The 18,476-nt window shown below is 31.3% G+C and overlaps 2 protein-coding genes across 8 annotated transcripts; both read left to right on the top strand.

Annotated features, from left to right (window-relative positions):
• Positions 1–508: 508 nt before the first annotated feature.
• On the top strand, positions 509–5,288 carry LOC132952248 (glutamate dehydrogenase, mitochondrial). Its single transcript, XM_061024480.1, has 9 exons — positions 509–806; positions 886–1,369; positions 2,949–3,149; positions 3,499–3,585; positions 3,814–4,001; positions 4,064–4,180; positions 4,248–4,409; positions 4,483–4,687; positions 4,750–5,288. Exons 2-9 carry the CDS (start codon positions 988–990, stop codon positions 5,019–5,021), a joined length of 1,614 nt encoding a protein of 537 aa, XP_060880463.1. The 5' UTR covers positions 509–806; positions 886–987; the 3' UTR covers positions 5,022–5,288.
• Positions 5,289–8,916: 3,628 nt separating this feature from the next.
• LOC132952081 (tRNA (cytosine(72)-C(5))-methyltransferase NSUN6) lies at positions 8,917–12,026 on the top strand. Of its 7 annotated transcripts, none has more exons than XM_061024223.1 (9): positions 8,917–9,076; positions 9,173–9,361; positions 9,607–9,717; positions 10,106–10,313; positions 10,586–10,745; positions 10,809–11,010; positions 11,165–11,458; positions 11,538–11,699; positions 11,760–12,026. In XM_061024223.1, exons 2-9 carry the CDS (start codon positions 9,254–9,256, stop codon positions 11,877–11,879), a joined length of 1,365 nt encoding a protein of 454 aa, XP_060880206.1. In that variant the 5' UTR covers positions 8,917–9,076; positions 9,173–9,253; the 3' UTR covers positions 11,880–12,026. The 7 variants fall into 7 exon arrangements, with proteins under 7 accessions (XP_060880206.1, XP_060880203.1, XP_060880204.1 ...); XM_061024220.1 differs by having other exon boundaries at positions 9,155–9,361; XM_061024221.1 differs by having other exon boundaries at positions 8,917–9,095.
• The last annotated feature ends 6,450 nt before the right edge of the window (positions 12,027–18,476 follow it).

The following is an 18,476-nucleotide window of genomic DNA, read 5'->3' as shown; positions in this document are numbered from 1 at the left end:
TTTTAATTTAATATAGTATACGCCCTCTGGTTGTTCGCTTATCATTTCGGGTACCGATGTCTAAACCGCGAACTGCTTCACCACCTTCTACCCAGACACGTTACTGATATATCGACTAGATATATAAATGCACCCGAACAGCGAGCTAAATGTCCTGACGGACACCGCAGTATTTGCCAGTAAATGCCACAAGGCTCAAATCACAATTTGATGGTGAAAAGTCCAACCGGACGTGCCAATAAATAGTTTCATGTCGGGCGTGAATAATATGATCATTGCGAAATAATAATTTAATCAATTATTTACGGATAAAGAAGATCTACACTTGACACTTAAACCCTCATACATCGCATTAACTTGTTATTTTTTTCTGATTTTTAAAACACAACACCCGTGCTTACCAACCGATAAAAACGTTTGCGTCTCTCTCCTATATAGTTGCCAGCCCACTACCACTGATAAGTGGTTACCAAACCGTAATATATTACAATAAAACATCACCGCGGCTCGCAGACCGACACGCACGCGCGAGATTTTCGTATCCGATTCCCCACGGAATAAAAACTCCGATCCCCTCCCGTTTCCGCCTAATAATATTATTTTTTTGCAATATTGCCAGACCGAATACCGTGGTCCGATCACCGCCGTATACAGCCTAACAGTATTGCCGACCTGTCGTCTTCGTAGTTGTCGAGGCACCGTCCGGCGAACTGTTACACAACAATAAAAATAATCCACCGGCAAATAATATCGATTCGTCCGCCGTCGTTAGTTGTACACCAGCGACCAGCACCAGCAGCTGTCAAGTATGCGCCAGCTGTCTCCTCCCGTTCCTATCTGACCGCCTGTTAATTTAGATTGTATTATTTTATTGCTTCATTTTAGGCGTCCGGTCCGGTGGTGTCTTCTGGTCGTTTTGCATTATTTTTTTTGCTCGTTAGTTTTATTGCCTACGTCCCCCACGCACGACCAACCGCACTTGTCACCATGTACAACCTTAGTCGACTGGGACGTAACGTTTCGGAAAACGTCCTGAGGACGGCGTCCATGTCGTCTGCTCGTGGACTCCACGAGATGCCGGATCACCTCAAGGATGTGCCCACGGCCGAGAACCCTAGGTTCTTCGATATGGTGGAATATTTCTTCCACCGTGCGTGTCAGGTGGCCGAGGACAAGCTGGTCGAAGACATCAAAGCCAAGATGTCCGTGGAAGACAAGAGGAAAAAAGTCAAGGGAATATTGTTGGGCATGCAGCCGTGCGATCACATACTGGAGACATCTTTCCCGGTTCGCAGGGACAGCGGTGACTACGAGATGATTACGGGTTACCGTGCACAACATAGTACACACAGAACACCATGCAAAGGAGGTTAGTAATGGACTTAAATATACAATTATTTATTTTAATTTTTTATGATGTATTTGTATGTATTTATCTAATATTTTAGAAAATAAAAAATAGGTAGGTGTTAAATTATGTATTTTTAGAAGTAGCTGATGTAATATTACCTTAATTTAAATATAAAAAAATAATAAAAAAAAATTATCGCTTGATTTTTATAAAATAATTAGGTATTTTGTATTTGAATTAGGTATTAAAAAAAAAATGTTTTCCAAAACACTTGAATTGATTAGTAAGTCTTTGTTAAAATGAGTTTGAATATAATTTAAACTACCTATTGTTAGTTACATAAAAAAATAAAGTTAAAAATATATACCTACTCATTTAAACATTGTATATTATGCTTAAATAGTAAGTACTTATTGTTTTAACATTACTGAAGAAAATACAACACACATTAAGAATTATTATAAACATAAAATGTCTGAAATTGGTTCTTAAATGAATAGTTGGTATAATTATTGTGAGTATATTATTTTTAAATACTAATACACTATTTAAATTTTAAAATTAAAACCACTTAACAAATGCTAAAAATTAAATATGCAAGTTGCAAGGTCTTTTAGTGTCCATAATAATGTGGTCGTAGTATTTATTTTTTTTCAGAGGATAATTATAAAGTTAAGGATGAGTCATCAAAAACATTGACAATAGTAGACAGATTCTACCTTATACCTAGTCATTTATGTTAATTAATAACATACGGAAGCTACCTATCTAAATACCTAACTGATTTATTTAAGAAAATCTTGTTTTACAACTTTTTCTAATTTTTGATCAATATTATGATTCCAGTTTTGATGTAAATATTTTAAGAAGTGTTATAAATATAAAAAAATATTAAGTTATTACTTATCTACTTAAATTAAAAATAATTTTACAGAAATTATGAAATTTCATATTATAGTACCTAGATTATAAAATTAAATGATTTATTCTTCCGCTTTAATTATGTTTACATATTATACAAAACTGAATATCTACACAAATAATATGGTGTATTATCCAAATTAAAAAGAGTACAAAGTATGTACATTAATTAGTAATATTTTAGATTAGATAGGTACTCATAATAATCTATTTGTTCCATTTTGAACAGTTTAAAGCTCGGTTTAAAGTTAATAATTTGATATTATGTACCTATTTTGATTTATAAGCCTCTTATATGTTGAGTCATATTTAAGAACGAGATATCTTTAATTTTTTTATTATGATTATCTATAATAAAATTAAATCTAACAATTTAAAAGTAGAAACAAAATAATGAACATTTTAAAATTATTGTAATTGATATCCTATTTAAAAATTAGTTAGGTATATTTAAGATTGCTATCTTCTTGATCAATTTATTGTGCCTAATAATAATAAAACCTGAATATACAACAATTATTAAATATATACAATTTTAATTTTAGTTTATTGATATCATTAATTTAAAAGACAAATTATGTCTAGAAAATAAAAACTAGCATCTAAGTACCTCAAGAAAAATAATAAAAAAAAATTATGTGTAGTACTAACAACTAATTTATTAACTGTATTACAGGTATTCGTTTTTCATTGGATGTTTCTCGGGATGAAGTGAAAGCTTTAGCTGCTTTGATGACTTTCAAGTGTGCTTGTGTTGATGTACCATTTGGAGGTGCAAAAGCGGGTATAAAAATAAATCCAAAATTGTATTCAGAAAATGAATTAGAGCAAATTACCAGACGGTTCACATTGGAATTAGCTAAAAAAGGATTCATTGGTTAGTATGTAAACATATTTTAATTTTAAATAATCTTTATTTTAAGTGATCAAACAAATTTGTTGTTCAAAATAAAGTTTTATTCACCATGACCTCAAAAAGAAATTACGTCAAACCACAGCGTGAGAAATAATGTAGGAAACACCATGGCATAAATAAGCTCAATTGATGATAATAATAGGGTCGTTGAAAAATGTGGGGTTATAATAGGAAACAAATTAGTTATAAATTAAGCGTTCTAGCAGATCATTTATTTTATTTATTTATACCATATATTATGTTAATACAAGTTATCATATATTAATTAAATATAATTTAATTTTAATCCCATTATTATTTTCATTTTTAGGACCCGGTGTAGATGTACCTGCACCAGATATGGGAACCGGTGAACGTGAAATGTCATGGATAGCTGATACATATGCTAAAACTATTGGTTATTATATTTATAATTATATAACAATAAATGTTCTTGTTTTATTATTAATTTTAATCATATATTTATATATTATCAATCCATATTCAAACTTTATAATGAGTTCAACTTTTTCTATTATATTTCTTGAATTGAAATGTATGATAACCTTAACAAAAAAAATGTCGAACCATCTATTAATCATTATATTAATGTAAACATTATGTACTAATTTTATCTTTTTAATAGGGCATTTGGACATTAACGCTCATGCTTGTGTAACTGGTAAACCAATTAATCAAGGTGGAATTCATGGTCGCGTATCAGCTACTGGTAGAGGTGTTTTCCACGGATTAGAAAATTTCATTATGGAGGCCAATTATATGAGCTTAATTGGTACCACACCTGGATGGGGTGGAAAAACTTTTATTGTTCAAGTTAGTTATTATATTGTCTCTAATTTATTGTATGGTTTTTAATTATAATTTTATCACTCAAGGGTTTCGGTAATGTTGGATTACATTCAATGCGTTACTTACACAGAGCAGGTGCTACATGCATTGGTGTAATTGAACATGATGGTTCTATTTACAACCCAGATGGAATTGATCCTAAAGTAATTACCTTGTGTTAATAAAAACTAAATAATATAGGTATAAGCTGAACAATAATTTTTATTTCAGGCATTAGAAGATTGGAGAATCGACAATGGTACTATTTTAGGATTCCCAGGTGCTCAGCCATACACAGGTGAAAACCTAATGTATGAACCTTGTGATATATTAGTACCAGCTGCTACTGAAAAAGTCATAACATCAGCTAATGCTCATAAGATCCAAGCCAAAGTAGATAAAAAACATTAAAAATAGTTAAATAAAAAAGCTTTTGATGTTAATATTATTCAAAACTATGTTTTAGATTATTGGTGAAGCTGCTAACGGTCCAACAACACCAGCTGCAGATAAGATTCTAATAGAACGAAATATTTTGATTGTGCCAGATTTATATATTAACGCTGGTGGTGTAACTGTATCATTCTTTGAATGGTTAAAGAATTTGAACCATGTTTCTTATGGTCGCTTAACGTTCAAATATGAGCGTGAATCAAACTACCATTTATTAGGTAAAATATATTATACAGTAAAAACATTTGGTCACGGTGAAACTTAAATTAACTTTTTGTAGAATCTGTACAAGAGTCATTGGAACGTCGTTTTGGTCGTGTGGGAGGAAGAATCCCTGTCACTCCTTCTGAATCTTTCCAAAAACGTATATCAGGAGCATCTGAAAAAGATATAGTGCATTCTGGATTAGATTATACAATGGAACGTTCAGCTCGAGCTATTATGAAAACTGCTATGAAATATAACTTGGGCCTTGATCTACGTACTGCCGCTTATATCAATTCAATTGAGAAAATTTTCACTACTTATAAAGAAGCTGGACAAACTTTCTAATTCTTTTGTTTCTGTTTTGGCAGAAGCTTAGGAATTTAGGTGTTGACAAACAAGCCAAATTCATATTTTTAACCACAATACAATTTTAATTATTATTACCAAATTGATATACGATTAGTCATTAATAAAACTAATTAAAAGGAATAAATAACTTTTTCCTTGTTAACAAAATTCATCTTTTAAACAAGACATGCTTTTAAAAAGTTCCTTTATAGTACAAAATCAATGTTTTTTTTTTGTAAAATATACATATTACATACTTAAGTATTCATTTGAGTTCTTATGAATATCAAATTTCATATATTTCACAACAATGCATTTGTATTAAAAAATAATGATTTTATAGTATCAGTATTTTTTGATAATAATAATTAAACTGTGTATTATTACAAACACAGCTATAGTTATAGTTGTGTTTGTAGTCCTAAATTTAATGAAATCATCATTTTATGATTTTGGCTAGTTTTCTTTATATAAAAATAATGAAAACACTGTTTAACCATATTGACTTATTTTGAAGTTAATGAAAAATTCCAAACCATTTTTTTCTCTTTTATTTTTAAGAAAAGAAGTATACGTGTTTATTCAGTATTGTATAATAAATTATTCAATATTTAATTTTATGTTCTTTGGATAATTGTAAAATCTAACTTAATACAGAAATAAGTTTAAATTAAATTTACAAGTACAAATTGCTAATCCATGCTCATAATATATCACATTAATTTTTATTACCTTAATCGGGTGATTGAAAATTTGAGTAAATTTATGTTCTCTATTTTATAAGGAATATATTTAAACTATACATTTTAATTTCTTAATTTATACAATTTAAAATAGTGTAAATTAACAGTCATTTCATATTCTATGAAATTGTAAAGAAATAATAAGTTTAAAATTGTTAATGTTGTTTTGGAATTTTTTTATGTTTTTAGTTGACAATTATAGAAACTAAGAGTATTAAATTTGTTAGAAATTGTATTAAAATTATATTTATAACCACCGCTTAATATGGAAACTATGATAATACATTCATGTTGTTAATATTGTATGTATTTTTATTTTAAAGTATGATCATAATCGTACAATATTCTTGGTCTTAAAGTTTAAATTCTATTTACTAATATTTGTTTTTATTGTCAAATGTCAATGATATATTAGCAATTAATGGATTTAGTTGAGTTGTTAGTATTGTTGAATCACAACAATCATTTAGCTGTACATTTTACTTATCCTTATGTGGGCAATTAAAAGACTAAACATGAAGTTCAAAGTTAGAAATCTGTTGAAGTAATTACTGCGGATAACATTAAAAGGAGAATAAAACGAGTAATACAATTTTTGGTACCAATGTTCATGATTGTTTTTGCTGAAGAATCTCTATAGATCTATGCACGTAAGTGAGTACTCTTATATCAGGCGTTTGCATTTAAAATCAAACAATTTTAATTTATTGGCACGATTTATGATATACAAGTTACTCAACGCCGTATAGAAACTGGTCTCCAGAGTGAAGCACGCAGTATATCCCCAAAAATCAGCTATATACTTCACCATAGGAAGAGGTTCAGCTAGTGCTCTCAGTGTACATAACTATATATATAACTTTATAAAAAAATACATTAATAATGCAAATATACATTGCTTAACTATATTGATCGGCTTCGGAAAAAAATAAATGTTTTCTCTACAGATTTTGAACTTGGTGTTTAGTCTTTTAATTTCTCACGTATGTAAAATGTACAGCTAATTATTTCAAAAATAATGCTCCATTGAGTGGAGCAACCTAACCTGTGTAAAGATATTTATCTTAAATCGTGGACGCTGGGTATTACAACCACAAAGATATATACTATAATATAGTATAGTAGTATATATCTGTGCAACCACATTAAATCTAATCTATACAATTTAATCTATTCTGTGGTGCAAGTGTACAACCATAGACCTTATACTAAGTAAGAGGACGCCACACCCGCATTATGAGTTGTCTCCGCCTTACAAACCAAATTTACACTTGGCAGTTCAAGTTTTAAGCTGTATTGCCGTTAGCTTACTAATTAGACTATTAGAGTGAATCGACCTATTATGAAACTTGATGTTAAGAACATTATCTGTGTTTTGATGGAAGTTTTTTTACGATAGTTCAGTTTTTAAGTGAGTTACGTGTGTATAATTAATGTAAATTAAAAATGATCATAATTCACTTAAAAATCGAATTATCGTGAAAAAACTTCCATCAAAACACAGATAATGTTCTTACCATCAAGTTTCATAATACGTCGATTCATACTAGTTTGTAAGCTAACGGCATAAAACTTGAACTGCTGAGCGTAAATTTGGTATGTTACGCGTTTGTAAGACGGACACAACACACACACGGGTGTGGTTTCCTCTTAAGTATAAGGTCTATGGGTACAACCTGCCGAATCCCGGAAAAAAAGTCCGATTTAATTTTTTTCGGAAAAAAAGTCTGACAAGAAAATTATTATACGGAAAAAAAGTCCGGTTTGATTTATTGTTTCATAAAAAATATTTAAACTTATTTAATTAATTCAAAATTAACAATATATATTATGATTGGTATGATATAATATAATTTAAAACTATAAAGAATTAAAATTTCACGTCCTTATACAATCTACAGAAATAGAAGGTATTAAGGTAAGGTAGATAGAAAAAATATACTAGAATATATGATAGAATAATCGTGTACATTAAAAGGAAATTTCTAAAATGCGTGAAGAGTTAGGAGTAGGTAGAGCTAAAATAGCGTTACAAGAATTAGGTGAAGGGATTCCAACAACAAAAAAACGTACCGGTGAACGTTTAAAAAACTTATGTTCTAGAGTGGCCATTGACGAAATATCGGTGGAAGAATTTTTAATTAATATTGGCCATTGCATTCGAAAACGAAATAAATATTAGTTTTAAATTAAATTAATATTATATATTATACATTTAGTAATTTTATTTTTTTTAAAATTAAACAGGACTTTTTTTCCGAAAAAAATTAAATCGTACTTTTTTTCCCCGGACTTTTTCCGGCTCCCCACCCTGCCATGTGTGGCCAAGGCCGAATTGGACAAACCGAGTTTTCTTTACTTTACCAGGCACCAGTCCACTTACAAAGTACAAACTGATGGCCCTTGGGTACGTTCTTATTCCGTGCATAGTCTTTTTATTTTATTGTCTCAATGTCTTCATATTTTCACTCTTAACAAATTTTCAGTCAATGCGACTCCGCACGACTTGAACGGCCCAAAATTGTCACGGCGCACCGAGTCTTACTCGGGGTGCGTTCGAATATGAATAGTTTGAGTAGAGTACGTTTAGTTAGAGTAGAGTTGATTTTGTTATCTCCGTAGATAAGCATTATTATAAGTGGAGTTAAAACAACCTGCCTATTTTTTCGGGGTCAAAGAGTTAACCCGGATTATAACAACTCGGCGTTCCCGAACGAAGTTGGGTAGCTATTTTTTTATAGAGTTGACTTGAGTTGAGTTTTCGAACGCACCCTGTGGCCCACAGACTTCTATACTGCACTAAACTATAGGTATATAGAAATCTGTGATGTGGCCCATTAGGGTACGAACCCCGTACACAACTTTGAAGCCGCAATTTCGTATTTTCGTAAGTCGTAATGCGCAAGTGTGTCATTTGGCTCATGGTCCATCTAGGTGGTCGTTCACGGTGTCAAGAGTTCATGGTTCATGGTTACCACAGCCTCCGGGCCATGATATAATTAACATAAATTGTTAATTATATCATGCTCCGGGCCACGGCTATAGATAATATTATCTACTATCTACACAGAATTCTGTGCTATCTATGTATTTATTATCTATGGCCCCGGCATCAGTTATCACTTAGGTTAGGAACAATTTCAAACCACGGAACGATATAAAGATGATACTAAAATAATAATAAATAATAACAAAATATAATATTATAAATGATTTATTGTATTTGAATATTTCATAATAACATTGTTTATTTGTTTTATATTAGACCAAAGACCTCACAGTTCAGTCTCTCAAAAATTCAAAAAAATTGTTAGTAGTCTGTACTTTTGTAGGTACCAACTCGGTACTTTATTAATAAACTTAAAATTAATTTAATTAACTATATAGGTATCAATGTTTGTGCAGAATTTCATCGAATAAGGGATAACGTTGTACACACTAATAATATAATACTATAATATATTGTTTTACTTCACTACTTATATTATGAAGAAAATGATGAGACAAGCACAAGTTGTCCGTCCTCATAATTTGGATGAATATTTATTGAATTTATTAAAAAATATCTACAAAACTAGAAACTTATCTGTGGAAGTAGGTAAACATTATGAATTTTAATATAATAATTATTTTATTTTTAGTTAGTTTTAATGATGTATAGGGTAGTAACTTGGATATACAGTATATATTATTCATTTTTTAGTATACTTTATATTTTCAAATTATCAAAAAGTGGAAAAAGTTGTTATAAATTTGTTGTTTTAGTAAATCTTCTCTGTGTCTAGGTTGTTTGTGTAAATCATTTGATTTTAATAAAACCCTATTGTTTTTGTTCTTAGGAAGTATCACAATGGTTGACTTCTGCACCTTTAAACTCATATTTTCGAGTTAACACCTTGAAGATCACGCCTTTAGAAGTTATAACTTCCATTAATGAACAAATATCAAATGTAATGTATATATTGTAATTAATTCCTTTCATTTCCTTACCTAAAATTCTTAATACACTTTTTAGAATAACATTTACTTATGTTACAGTTTTTAAAATATCATAATTATAGTGATATTTTTGTCCTATGATAACTGTATGATTATAAATGAATTGTGAAAATATCATAATTATAAAAAAAAAAATTACATCCACATCTAATACACATCATTGATTTTTATAGACACGTAGTTCATGCAATATGAATGTTCAGCGACCAAATATTCATACTGCATATATGTATTAGTTAATAATTTATTTCAAATAAATAAATTTACTTAATTATACGTTGTAAATCATTTTTAAATTTTATTGTTTCTTTTGGTAAAATTATGTTGTGTATGTTATAGTTGAAACGACTCAAAAATAACGAAAAAAAACAGCATTCAGTTAGAGTACATAAACATTTGAGCGATTGTATAGTAATTTCACCAATGGATAAGTCATTATTAGACTTAAGTCCAAAAAAGGAAGAAGTTATTGTCGACATTGCTACTGGCCAATCTGCATTACGAGGCTCTCATATATTTGCACCTGGGATTATGGCTATGGCACCTGGTAAAATAAACTATACTATTTGTATGCTACTCAATAGCATTGCTTAAAACTATTAATATACCATTGTAATACAATTTTTATAATGGATTTTTAGAGTTTATGTAAATATTTATCACCGTTAACATTAATTGATATGCCAATACAATATTATAAATGTAATAACCATCTTGAAATTAAAAAACATATTATATTGTATATTGTATATTTTAAATTATTATTGATATTATTTTTATAATACTAATAACACCCATTTTTAATATTTTATTTATTAGAAGTACAAGTTGATTCATTCATATCAGTTTATGCAGACTTAGCCAAAGGGTGTAAACGAGGATATCAAAAATATTACGATAATCCAATGAAGATGTTTGTTGGCAATGGTATTGCCAAAATGAATCGTCGACAGTTATTTAATGGTGATATGAATCCTAAGTATGATTGACTGCGTATTATGTTTTTGATGCATTCATTAAAATATTTAATATTACATTTTAGAGGTATTGCAGTTGAGATGACTGACCCTGCTACAGGTATCCCTTCATTCACATTGCCTGATGAATATGGAATGCTACAGAATTTGCCTTCAGTTGTAACTGGACATGCTCTTGATGTTAATGAAAACAATCTTAAAGTATTAGATATGTGTGCAGCACCTGGTAATAAGACCACACACATAGCAATTTTAATGAATAACAAAGTGAGTTGATGTAGACCATCTTTTGACATAACATTCTGAATCTAATGAATTTTTTAAGTTCAACAGATAGTATTACCTAACGATAGAGAAAAAATATTTGTGCCATTATGTGTAAAACATTCAAAATTAATTAATTTTGTTTTATTATTATTAGGGTTCAATAGATGCAATAGATAAATCAAAAATAAAATTAAATAAAGTTGAACTTCGATGCAAACATTTTGGAATACAAAATGTGAAGATTCATCATTTTGATTCATTGGTTAGTGTAGACTCGAACAATATAAATAACAGTGATAGTAGACCACCGTTCAAAAATGAGTCATTCGATCGTGTATTATTGGATGCACCTTGCAGTAATCTTGGACAACGGCCATTACTTAAGATTGAAGTAGATAAAAATGTATTAAAATGTTTTCCTGCCTTGCAAAGAAAATTATTAATAAATGTAATTGGATAACATAATCAGTATATTTAAAATGTAAACAGATGGAATTTATTTATTTAATTTTTTTTATGGATTTTAGGCTGTAAATCTCGTTAAGCCTGGTGGTATTTTAGTCTACAGTACATGTACAATAACGCTTGAAGAGAATGAACACAATGTAGCTTGGGTTCTTGAAAAGTTTCCACAGATGGAACTAATTGCAATAAATTCTGAAATTGGCAGTCCAGGAATTGCAACTCAAGTACATTAAAATAATGCTTTGTCATTTTCACTGTCTTTATTTATAAATATTTTGTTATAGGATGGATTAAATAAAGATTTATGTGAACTCGTAAGGCGTTTTGGTCCTGAGAATGCTGAAGAAGATTCTATCGGATTTTTCATTTCAAAGTTTCAAAAAAAAAAATCAATGAATTCGTAGTTGTACATTATAATAATAATGCTAATATTTGAACATAATATTAAATTATTTCTAAATTGTATCTTCCTTTGTTATAAGTATAATACTTCAGTTATAGTTTGATCAGCTATATCATGTATTTGAAATAAAATGTATTCTATTTATGAATTTGTTTCTTAGCTTCTTCCCAATCTTAAATATCATACGCAATATTATAAATAATTACTATGGATTTGTTTAGAAGAGAAAAAGTTGAACAAATTTTTAGGAATTGTGATAGTGATTAATTCAATTCACAACTCACGAGAGACCATCGAATGTTCAAATACCTAGTTCTAAGGTAAGACAAGTACCTCTTGTGTATCTATTACTATTATGGACTAAATTACGTGGTACGCTCGAGTTTGACATCTAATGTCTTGTGGAATGCACACATGAATATACTAAACTTCCCTAAAGTTAAATGTTAATCTAAACAAGCGATCAACTATGCGGATACGTCTACAACACTACTCTTAGTTATAACGTTTAATGAGTAGTTTATTTGACATAGGCACAATTTGGGGGGGGGGGGGGGTGTACTTCTGGGTGTTTAGCACCCCTAAAATTCATATTGGCATTCCCAATTTTTTTATAGCATCGTCTAATTTTTATTGATTCTAATATTATATTAGGTATTTGGATACGTTTATATTTTCTAAGACATTATTTTCATAATAATAATAATAATAATACCTACATACCTATCATAATAATAATATTTAGAATAGGTAATTATTTAGAATATGCTAGTCCCCAGTGCCATAGCCAGAATAGGGTTCGCCGTCGCTCACGTAGGACCCCGTGTAAGATTTACAAACTAGAGTCAACACCCGTCTACACAAAACCCAATCACCTGACACCCACCACCCTACTTAAACACAGTGGTGAATCCGCCCCATAAAAGTATGTTTTCCAGTTTTTGGCGTTACTAAGTAGGGGTTTTTTTTAGGATTAATTATGCGACTGACATTACAAACCTAGATATAAAACAAAATTAGTTTTATCTAGTTTTAACAATTTTTTTTTAAATTAGTTTTAACATCGGCGCAACTAGGGTCAATTTTTTGCTAGAATTTTATCAGCACCACCGACCCACTAACAGTTAGGGACAACTAATATACCGGCTTGCTACTAACAATACACAAATAAATTCATATAAGACTACGCAAAATATAAGACTTCGGGCATGTGGGGTGATTCCGGACTACACAAAGTTTTTTTAGTTATCTTATAATTTTAGAATACACGTCCAATAAAAGTTTAAAACTAATACCCCACGTTAATATCTATTATAACTTCCATAGAAAATAATAAATATTGATGACATACCTAATTTAATCAAGAACCCAATTATTTTTAACTATTCAATTTCAAGTTCTAATTTTGAACTTGTCTCTAATTTCAAAGATCTTGGGATAATATTTGATTCTAAACTAAAATACACTTATACACAAAAGCAAATTGATCGAGCTTTGACCCATCAGTTGTTGAATTCAATATAAGTGACTACATTTCAGCAAATTTCACATTAGAGAGTAGTTCAGTAATAACGATATTATTATATTACAATTATTATAGTATAAGTACAATTGATTGCGATTTTCGAATAACACAATCACATTGCCATAATTTATTCGTCGTAAAGCCGGTATAACTTCTTAAGTTGATTGTTAATGTATGTGATTCTATCTATTTGTTGCTAATAATGAATTGGTCATCAAATTAACCACAGTGAACCACAAAATGCATGATCTGCATCTGGAATTTGGAGAGTCGAGAACCATCCGAAATTATGGTTGCACAACTATACCCTGCCAAGCACGACGTTCTTCCGTTGTTTACCCGAGTTGTTAGGTGGTCGGCATAAAATGTTCGAATACATTTCCAACAATATTATTTTGTATATATTTATAATTTTTTGAATGTACAAACGAAAATTGAATAAAATTAGTTTTATACATTTTTATATCGATTGTCTACAACTCACTTTACCTACTACGTATTATAATTTCCAGTTTTATTTATTTTAAAACTATTTAATTATTTTTTTTTTAATATTTACACATATATTTTAAGGGATCTATACTTAATGTGGAAAACATTTCATTTTGAGTTGGATCTGTTATGATTTTTTCTATTATACAATAATATTGCGGTTTAATAAAAATGTTGAGTACTTACATTAATTATTATAATAGCCAACTCCGCTCGAGTTAAAATTTGTCCATTTTTTTAACCGTTTTCTGTTTGGCTTCAGTGGAAATATATGATAAATACAAGCCTTTATAAACACAATTACAATTTACAATGATTACTTTCATCAAATAATTATCGCAGCTAACAAGCAAACTATATCCCTTAATTTAATTAACGTGTTGTACTATATTATGAACTGCCTTGATAAATAATATTATAATATAATTGCCACCTACCTATATCGATTTGAAAATCAAAATTACATCGAATTGCAATTGCAATTATTTTCCAATGTTTTTAAATTCTAAAGTTAGACATTTATGTTTTTTAGAACTAAAATTACCTCTCCACGTCAACATGATTTGATAGGTGCGTACTTAAAATTAACAATATTGTATTAAAATACCTCGTAAATATGCTTCTAAATATAGAAATAAACGAAATAATTGTGTAAAAAAAGTTTTGTAGATTTCACTATTTAATCTAAATCATGTATTCATGACACAATGTGGTATGATCCCGTTGCGCTGAAATCGGAATAATGTTAAGAAAATTCGTAGGTTTCATTCATAACAATTATTTTTAAAGTATATAATATGATTTAATTTAAACTATTTGCTACTTACTAGCTGGCTACAAGATAATTATATACTAGCCACAATATAACACTACTACCTTAGTAACTATAAATTATTTAATGTAGGAGACAAACAACTGTTCGAAAACCGTCATTAAGTGTTTAGCTCTTGTCCTGTTCATAGTTTTCTGTTCGCTGTTCGTTAATCACGTCGTATATACTGCTGCAGATATGGACGCCACAGTAGGAACTGAAAAATCCACACAGTTGTATGCCAATAACGAGGAACGATCCATAATTGACGTTCAAGATTTGGCAGCGAACCTCGAGATCGTGGCCGCGGTCGGGTCACCGGTACTGCAGCACCGCGGACACGCTGCAGAGAACAGTCGTAGTACCCGGTGTTCGCCGGAATTAATAATGGACTCTGCAGCCGTGCAGCTTGTGACCGGACCACCGTCAGAGGCACCTTTTCGCGTGACATCCAGTACGGATGCACTCGGGGAAACCATAGTTGACGTTCAAGATTTGGCAGCGAACCTCGAGATCGTGGCCGCGGTCGGGTCACCGGTACTGCAGCACCGCGGACACGCTGCAGAGAACAGTTGCAGTACCCGGTGTTCGCCGGAATTGATAATGAACTCTGCAGCCGTGCAGCTTGTGATTGGACCACCGTCGGAGGCACCTTTTCGCGAGACATCCAATACGGACGCACTCGGGGAAACCATAGTTGACGTTCAAGATTTGGCAGCGAACCTCAAGATCGTGGCCGCGGTCGGGTCACCGGTACTGCAGCACCGCGGACACGCTGCAGAGAACAGTTGTAGTACCCGGTGTTCGCCGGAATTGATAATGAACTCTGCAGCCGTATACCCGCAGGACGCGCTTGTGATTGGACCACCGTCGGAAACACCTTTTCGCGAGACATCCAATACGGACGCACTCGGGGAAACCATAGTTGACGTTCAAGATTTGGCAGCGAACCTCGAGATGACGGCCGCGGTCGGGTCACCGGTACTGCAGCACCGCGGACACGCTGCAGAGAACAGTTGCAGTACCCGGTGTTCGCCGGAATTGATAATGGACTCTGCAGCCGTATACCTGCAGGACACGCAGCTTGTGATTGGACCACCGTCGGAGGCACCTTTTCGCGTGACATCCAATACGACCTCGTTGATTGACGCGCTGGATCTAGCCGTGGATCGCAGGGTCACGGCGGCTGTCCTGCAGCACCGACCGATACGGCGGACCGAACGTTTCCGGTCGTCTCCCGAACTGCGAATCCAATCACCTGCAGTGTGCGACAGCGTGAAGACAGCTGTCCCACCGGTACCTGCGGAATGCCCGGCAGCACGATCTGTCGTTCGGCGGAGGTCTGCCTGGAAGAGGACCAAACGATTCGTCTGCAAGTCGTTGGTGAACATGGCACGCAGGGTTTGCTTCTGTCAAACCTTCGTAGACGTAGAGTAATAATATGTTCACCAAGTTTTCTACCTCTCCCCTACCGCCACCGTCCGCCACCCACCCTTAAAGTTTGTAATATTATTGTTCGCCCGCCAACAGCAGCCGTCCGTCCGATGTTTTTTGCTCCTGCGTTTGCGCCCGTTGGTGTACGCCGTTTTCCGCTGCACGCGTACTTCGTGTACCGTACGCTATTTTCGAATAACAAAATAATGTCACATATTGTCTCATACATTATGTGACTATATTTTTGTCATAAAGCTGTTTATAACTTCATAAGTTGATTGTTGTTAATGTATCCGATTGTATATTTGTATCTATTTATGTTGCTAATAAATAATAATGAATTAGCCATTTTTATATTATCTATAACGGTTATGCCGGACACTGATTACCAAGACCAAGTATACCTGCCTATTAAAATGACACCCACCAAACTTTTTGGTGGTTCAATGGATCACAAAATGCATGATCAAGCCGCCTCTGACTTACTATACTTACTAATAGCTATTACTAGGGCAGAGGACTTGTAGCTCTAAAAAGTCACCAAATATGCATTTAAATATACAAAATATGCATTAAAAATATGCACTTAGGTATAAAAAATATGCATTTTAAAGTGGATATTTTTGAATAAAAAATAAGAATTTTTCTGTTGGTACTTATTATTTTGATGAAAAAATGTTATTTACAACTTTATTTAACAACTTACAATTAATTATTTGAATTATTTGGGTTTATTTTATGGGTTTTCTTAACTGGATACTTCTTCAAAACTTTCAAATTTCAACTTTCAACTTCTTCGACTTCTTCATTTATATGCACAATAAAATTTCAAAACTAGCTTTGTGGTAGCATGAAACGCATCTGTTTCGCACTCTGCTATTTTTGTGACTGTGCAAAAAAAAATATGCAAATGCTACAAGTCCTCTGCCCTAGCTATTACTCACAATGGGTCCCATGTATACCTATAACAAAAGCCAGGTTATCTACCCACTTCTTACACTGAGAAAAAACTATACAATTAACACGAACCTAAATAATAAACCAATTCTACATTTTAATTTAAATTCTATACAAATAAATAAATACACAACAATATTAACATAATTATTTTTGTTTAAATGATCTTGATTGCATAGCATTATAAATTATAAAATATGAATAGTACCTATGTTCTTAAGAATAGTTCAATACAGAGAAAATAATATACAAATAGTCGAATAAAATGTTTAAAAACCAAACTTTCAACATTTTTTAACATTTCTATAATTTTTCACACAGTAAGCCAATTACTTGACCCGGTGTAATGTTTTCCAACAATTCCCTTTCACAGCTCTTGAAAAACTCCAAATTATCCTGTGTTAGGTTAATATCAGCCGCACGCGCACACTTAACATTAAACACCCAAATAATATTGTGCATAGCCGCATAGGTACAATCTAACCGACGAAAAACGTCTTATTATATTATTATGATCATTACTAAATAAATAGATAATAATATAGTTATAGTAAATGGTTTTTATTAAAATTACTATACATTAAATATAAACAAAATTCACTATGATATTATGTTACTTAATACTTATGAACCACAACAATATGAGTAGGAGGCACGTGATAATAATTATTGAAAAATTTAAAATACATAGTAGTTATATTTTTTCCACTCTTATATCATTGTTTCAACAGTACCTAGGTGACTTTTACATTTACTTTTATGTGTACTAATTTCAAAGTCCTGTCTTAATAATATTATTATTTTTTTATATATAAGTATATAACACCAATTATGTTCAACACACCAAATCTAAAATCCAATTAAAATTATTATGAACTATTTTCAATTTATTTAAATTATTATTTTAATAGTTTGAATTACTAGAAAGACATTAATAATTATTCTAGAAATTAAAAAAAAAAATCAGAAACTTACCTGTTTGGCTGTAGCCTGTATGACAATCAGTTCAAACCGTTGAAATTGTAGAAAACATCTAAACCTGTCGACAAAATTCAAATGGATGAAATAAAATATGTATAATACTAGGTTAATAATATTATCAATTGATTCAGCCAACAGTCTTACTTATAGGTAAAATAAATTACCATAATTATAGCAATAGTGTCATAAAATATAATTAGTACCTTGCTTAGTACTTAGAAGTGATGCATATGCTGACAGACCGCTTTCACTCAGAATCGTTTATCGTAAATAATGATTTTATAACATCCATTACAGTGGCCCACTCAAAATGTTTTTTGGAATTTTGGAAATGTTTAATATATTTAAAGATAATATTTTATTCATATTTTTACATTGTGTCATGTGGGTGATACCAT

The sequence above is a fragment of the Metopolophium dirhodum genome, chromosome 9 (assembly GCF_019925205.1).
Source record: "Metopolophium dirhodum isolate CAU chromosome 9, ASM1992520v1, whole genome shotgun sequence".
NCBI classification, from domain to species: domain Eukaryota; kingdom Metazoa; phylum Arthropoda; class Insecta; order Hemiptera; family Aphididae; genus Metopolophium; species Metopolophium dirhodum.
Note: the sequence above shows the minus strand (reverse complement) of the source record. Positions and strands in the feature narration are given on the sequence as shown.

Bases quoted from the DNA above. Each gene is read 5' to 3' on its own strand.
- LOC132952248 (XM_061024480.1), top strand. From the start codon at position 988: ATGTACAACCTTAGTCGACTGGGACGTAACGTTTCGGAAAACGTCCTG. The intron at 3,586-3,813 runs GTTATTATATTT...TCTTTTTAATAG, and splicing joins TACATATGCTAAAACTATTG to GGCATTTGGACATTAACGCT. The intron at 4,181-4,247 runs GTAATTACCTTG...TTTTTATTTCAG, and splicing joins CAGATGGAATTGATCCTAAA to GCATTAGAAGATTGGAGAAT.
- LOC132952081 (XM_061024223.1), top strand. From the start codon at position 9,254: ATGAAGAAAATGATGAGACAAGCACAAGTTGTCCGTCCTCATAATTTG. The intron at 11,011-11,164 runs GTGAGTTGATGT...TATTATTATTAG, and splicing joins CAATTTTAATGAATAACAAA to GGTTCAATAGATGCAATAGA. The intron at 11,700-11,759 runs GTACATTAAAAT...ATTTTGTTATAG, and splicing joins GTCCAGGAATTGCAACTCAA to GATGGATTAAATAAAGATTT.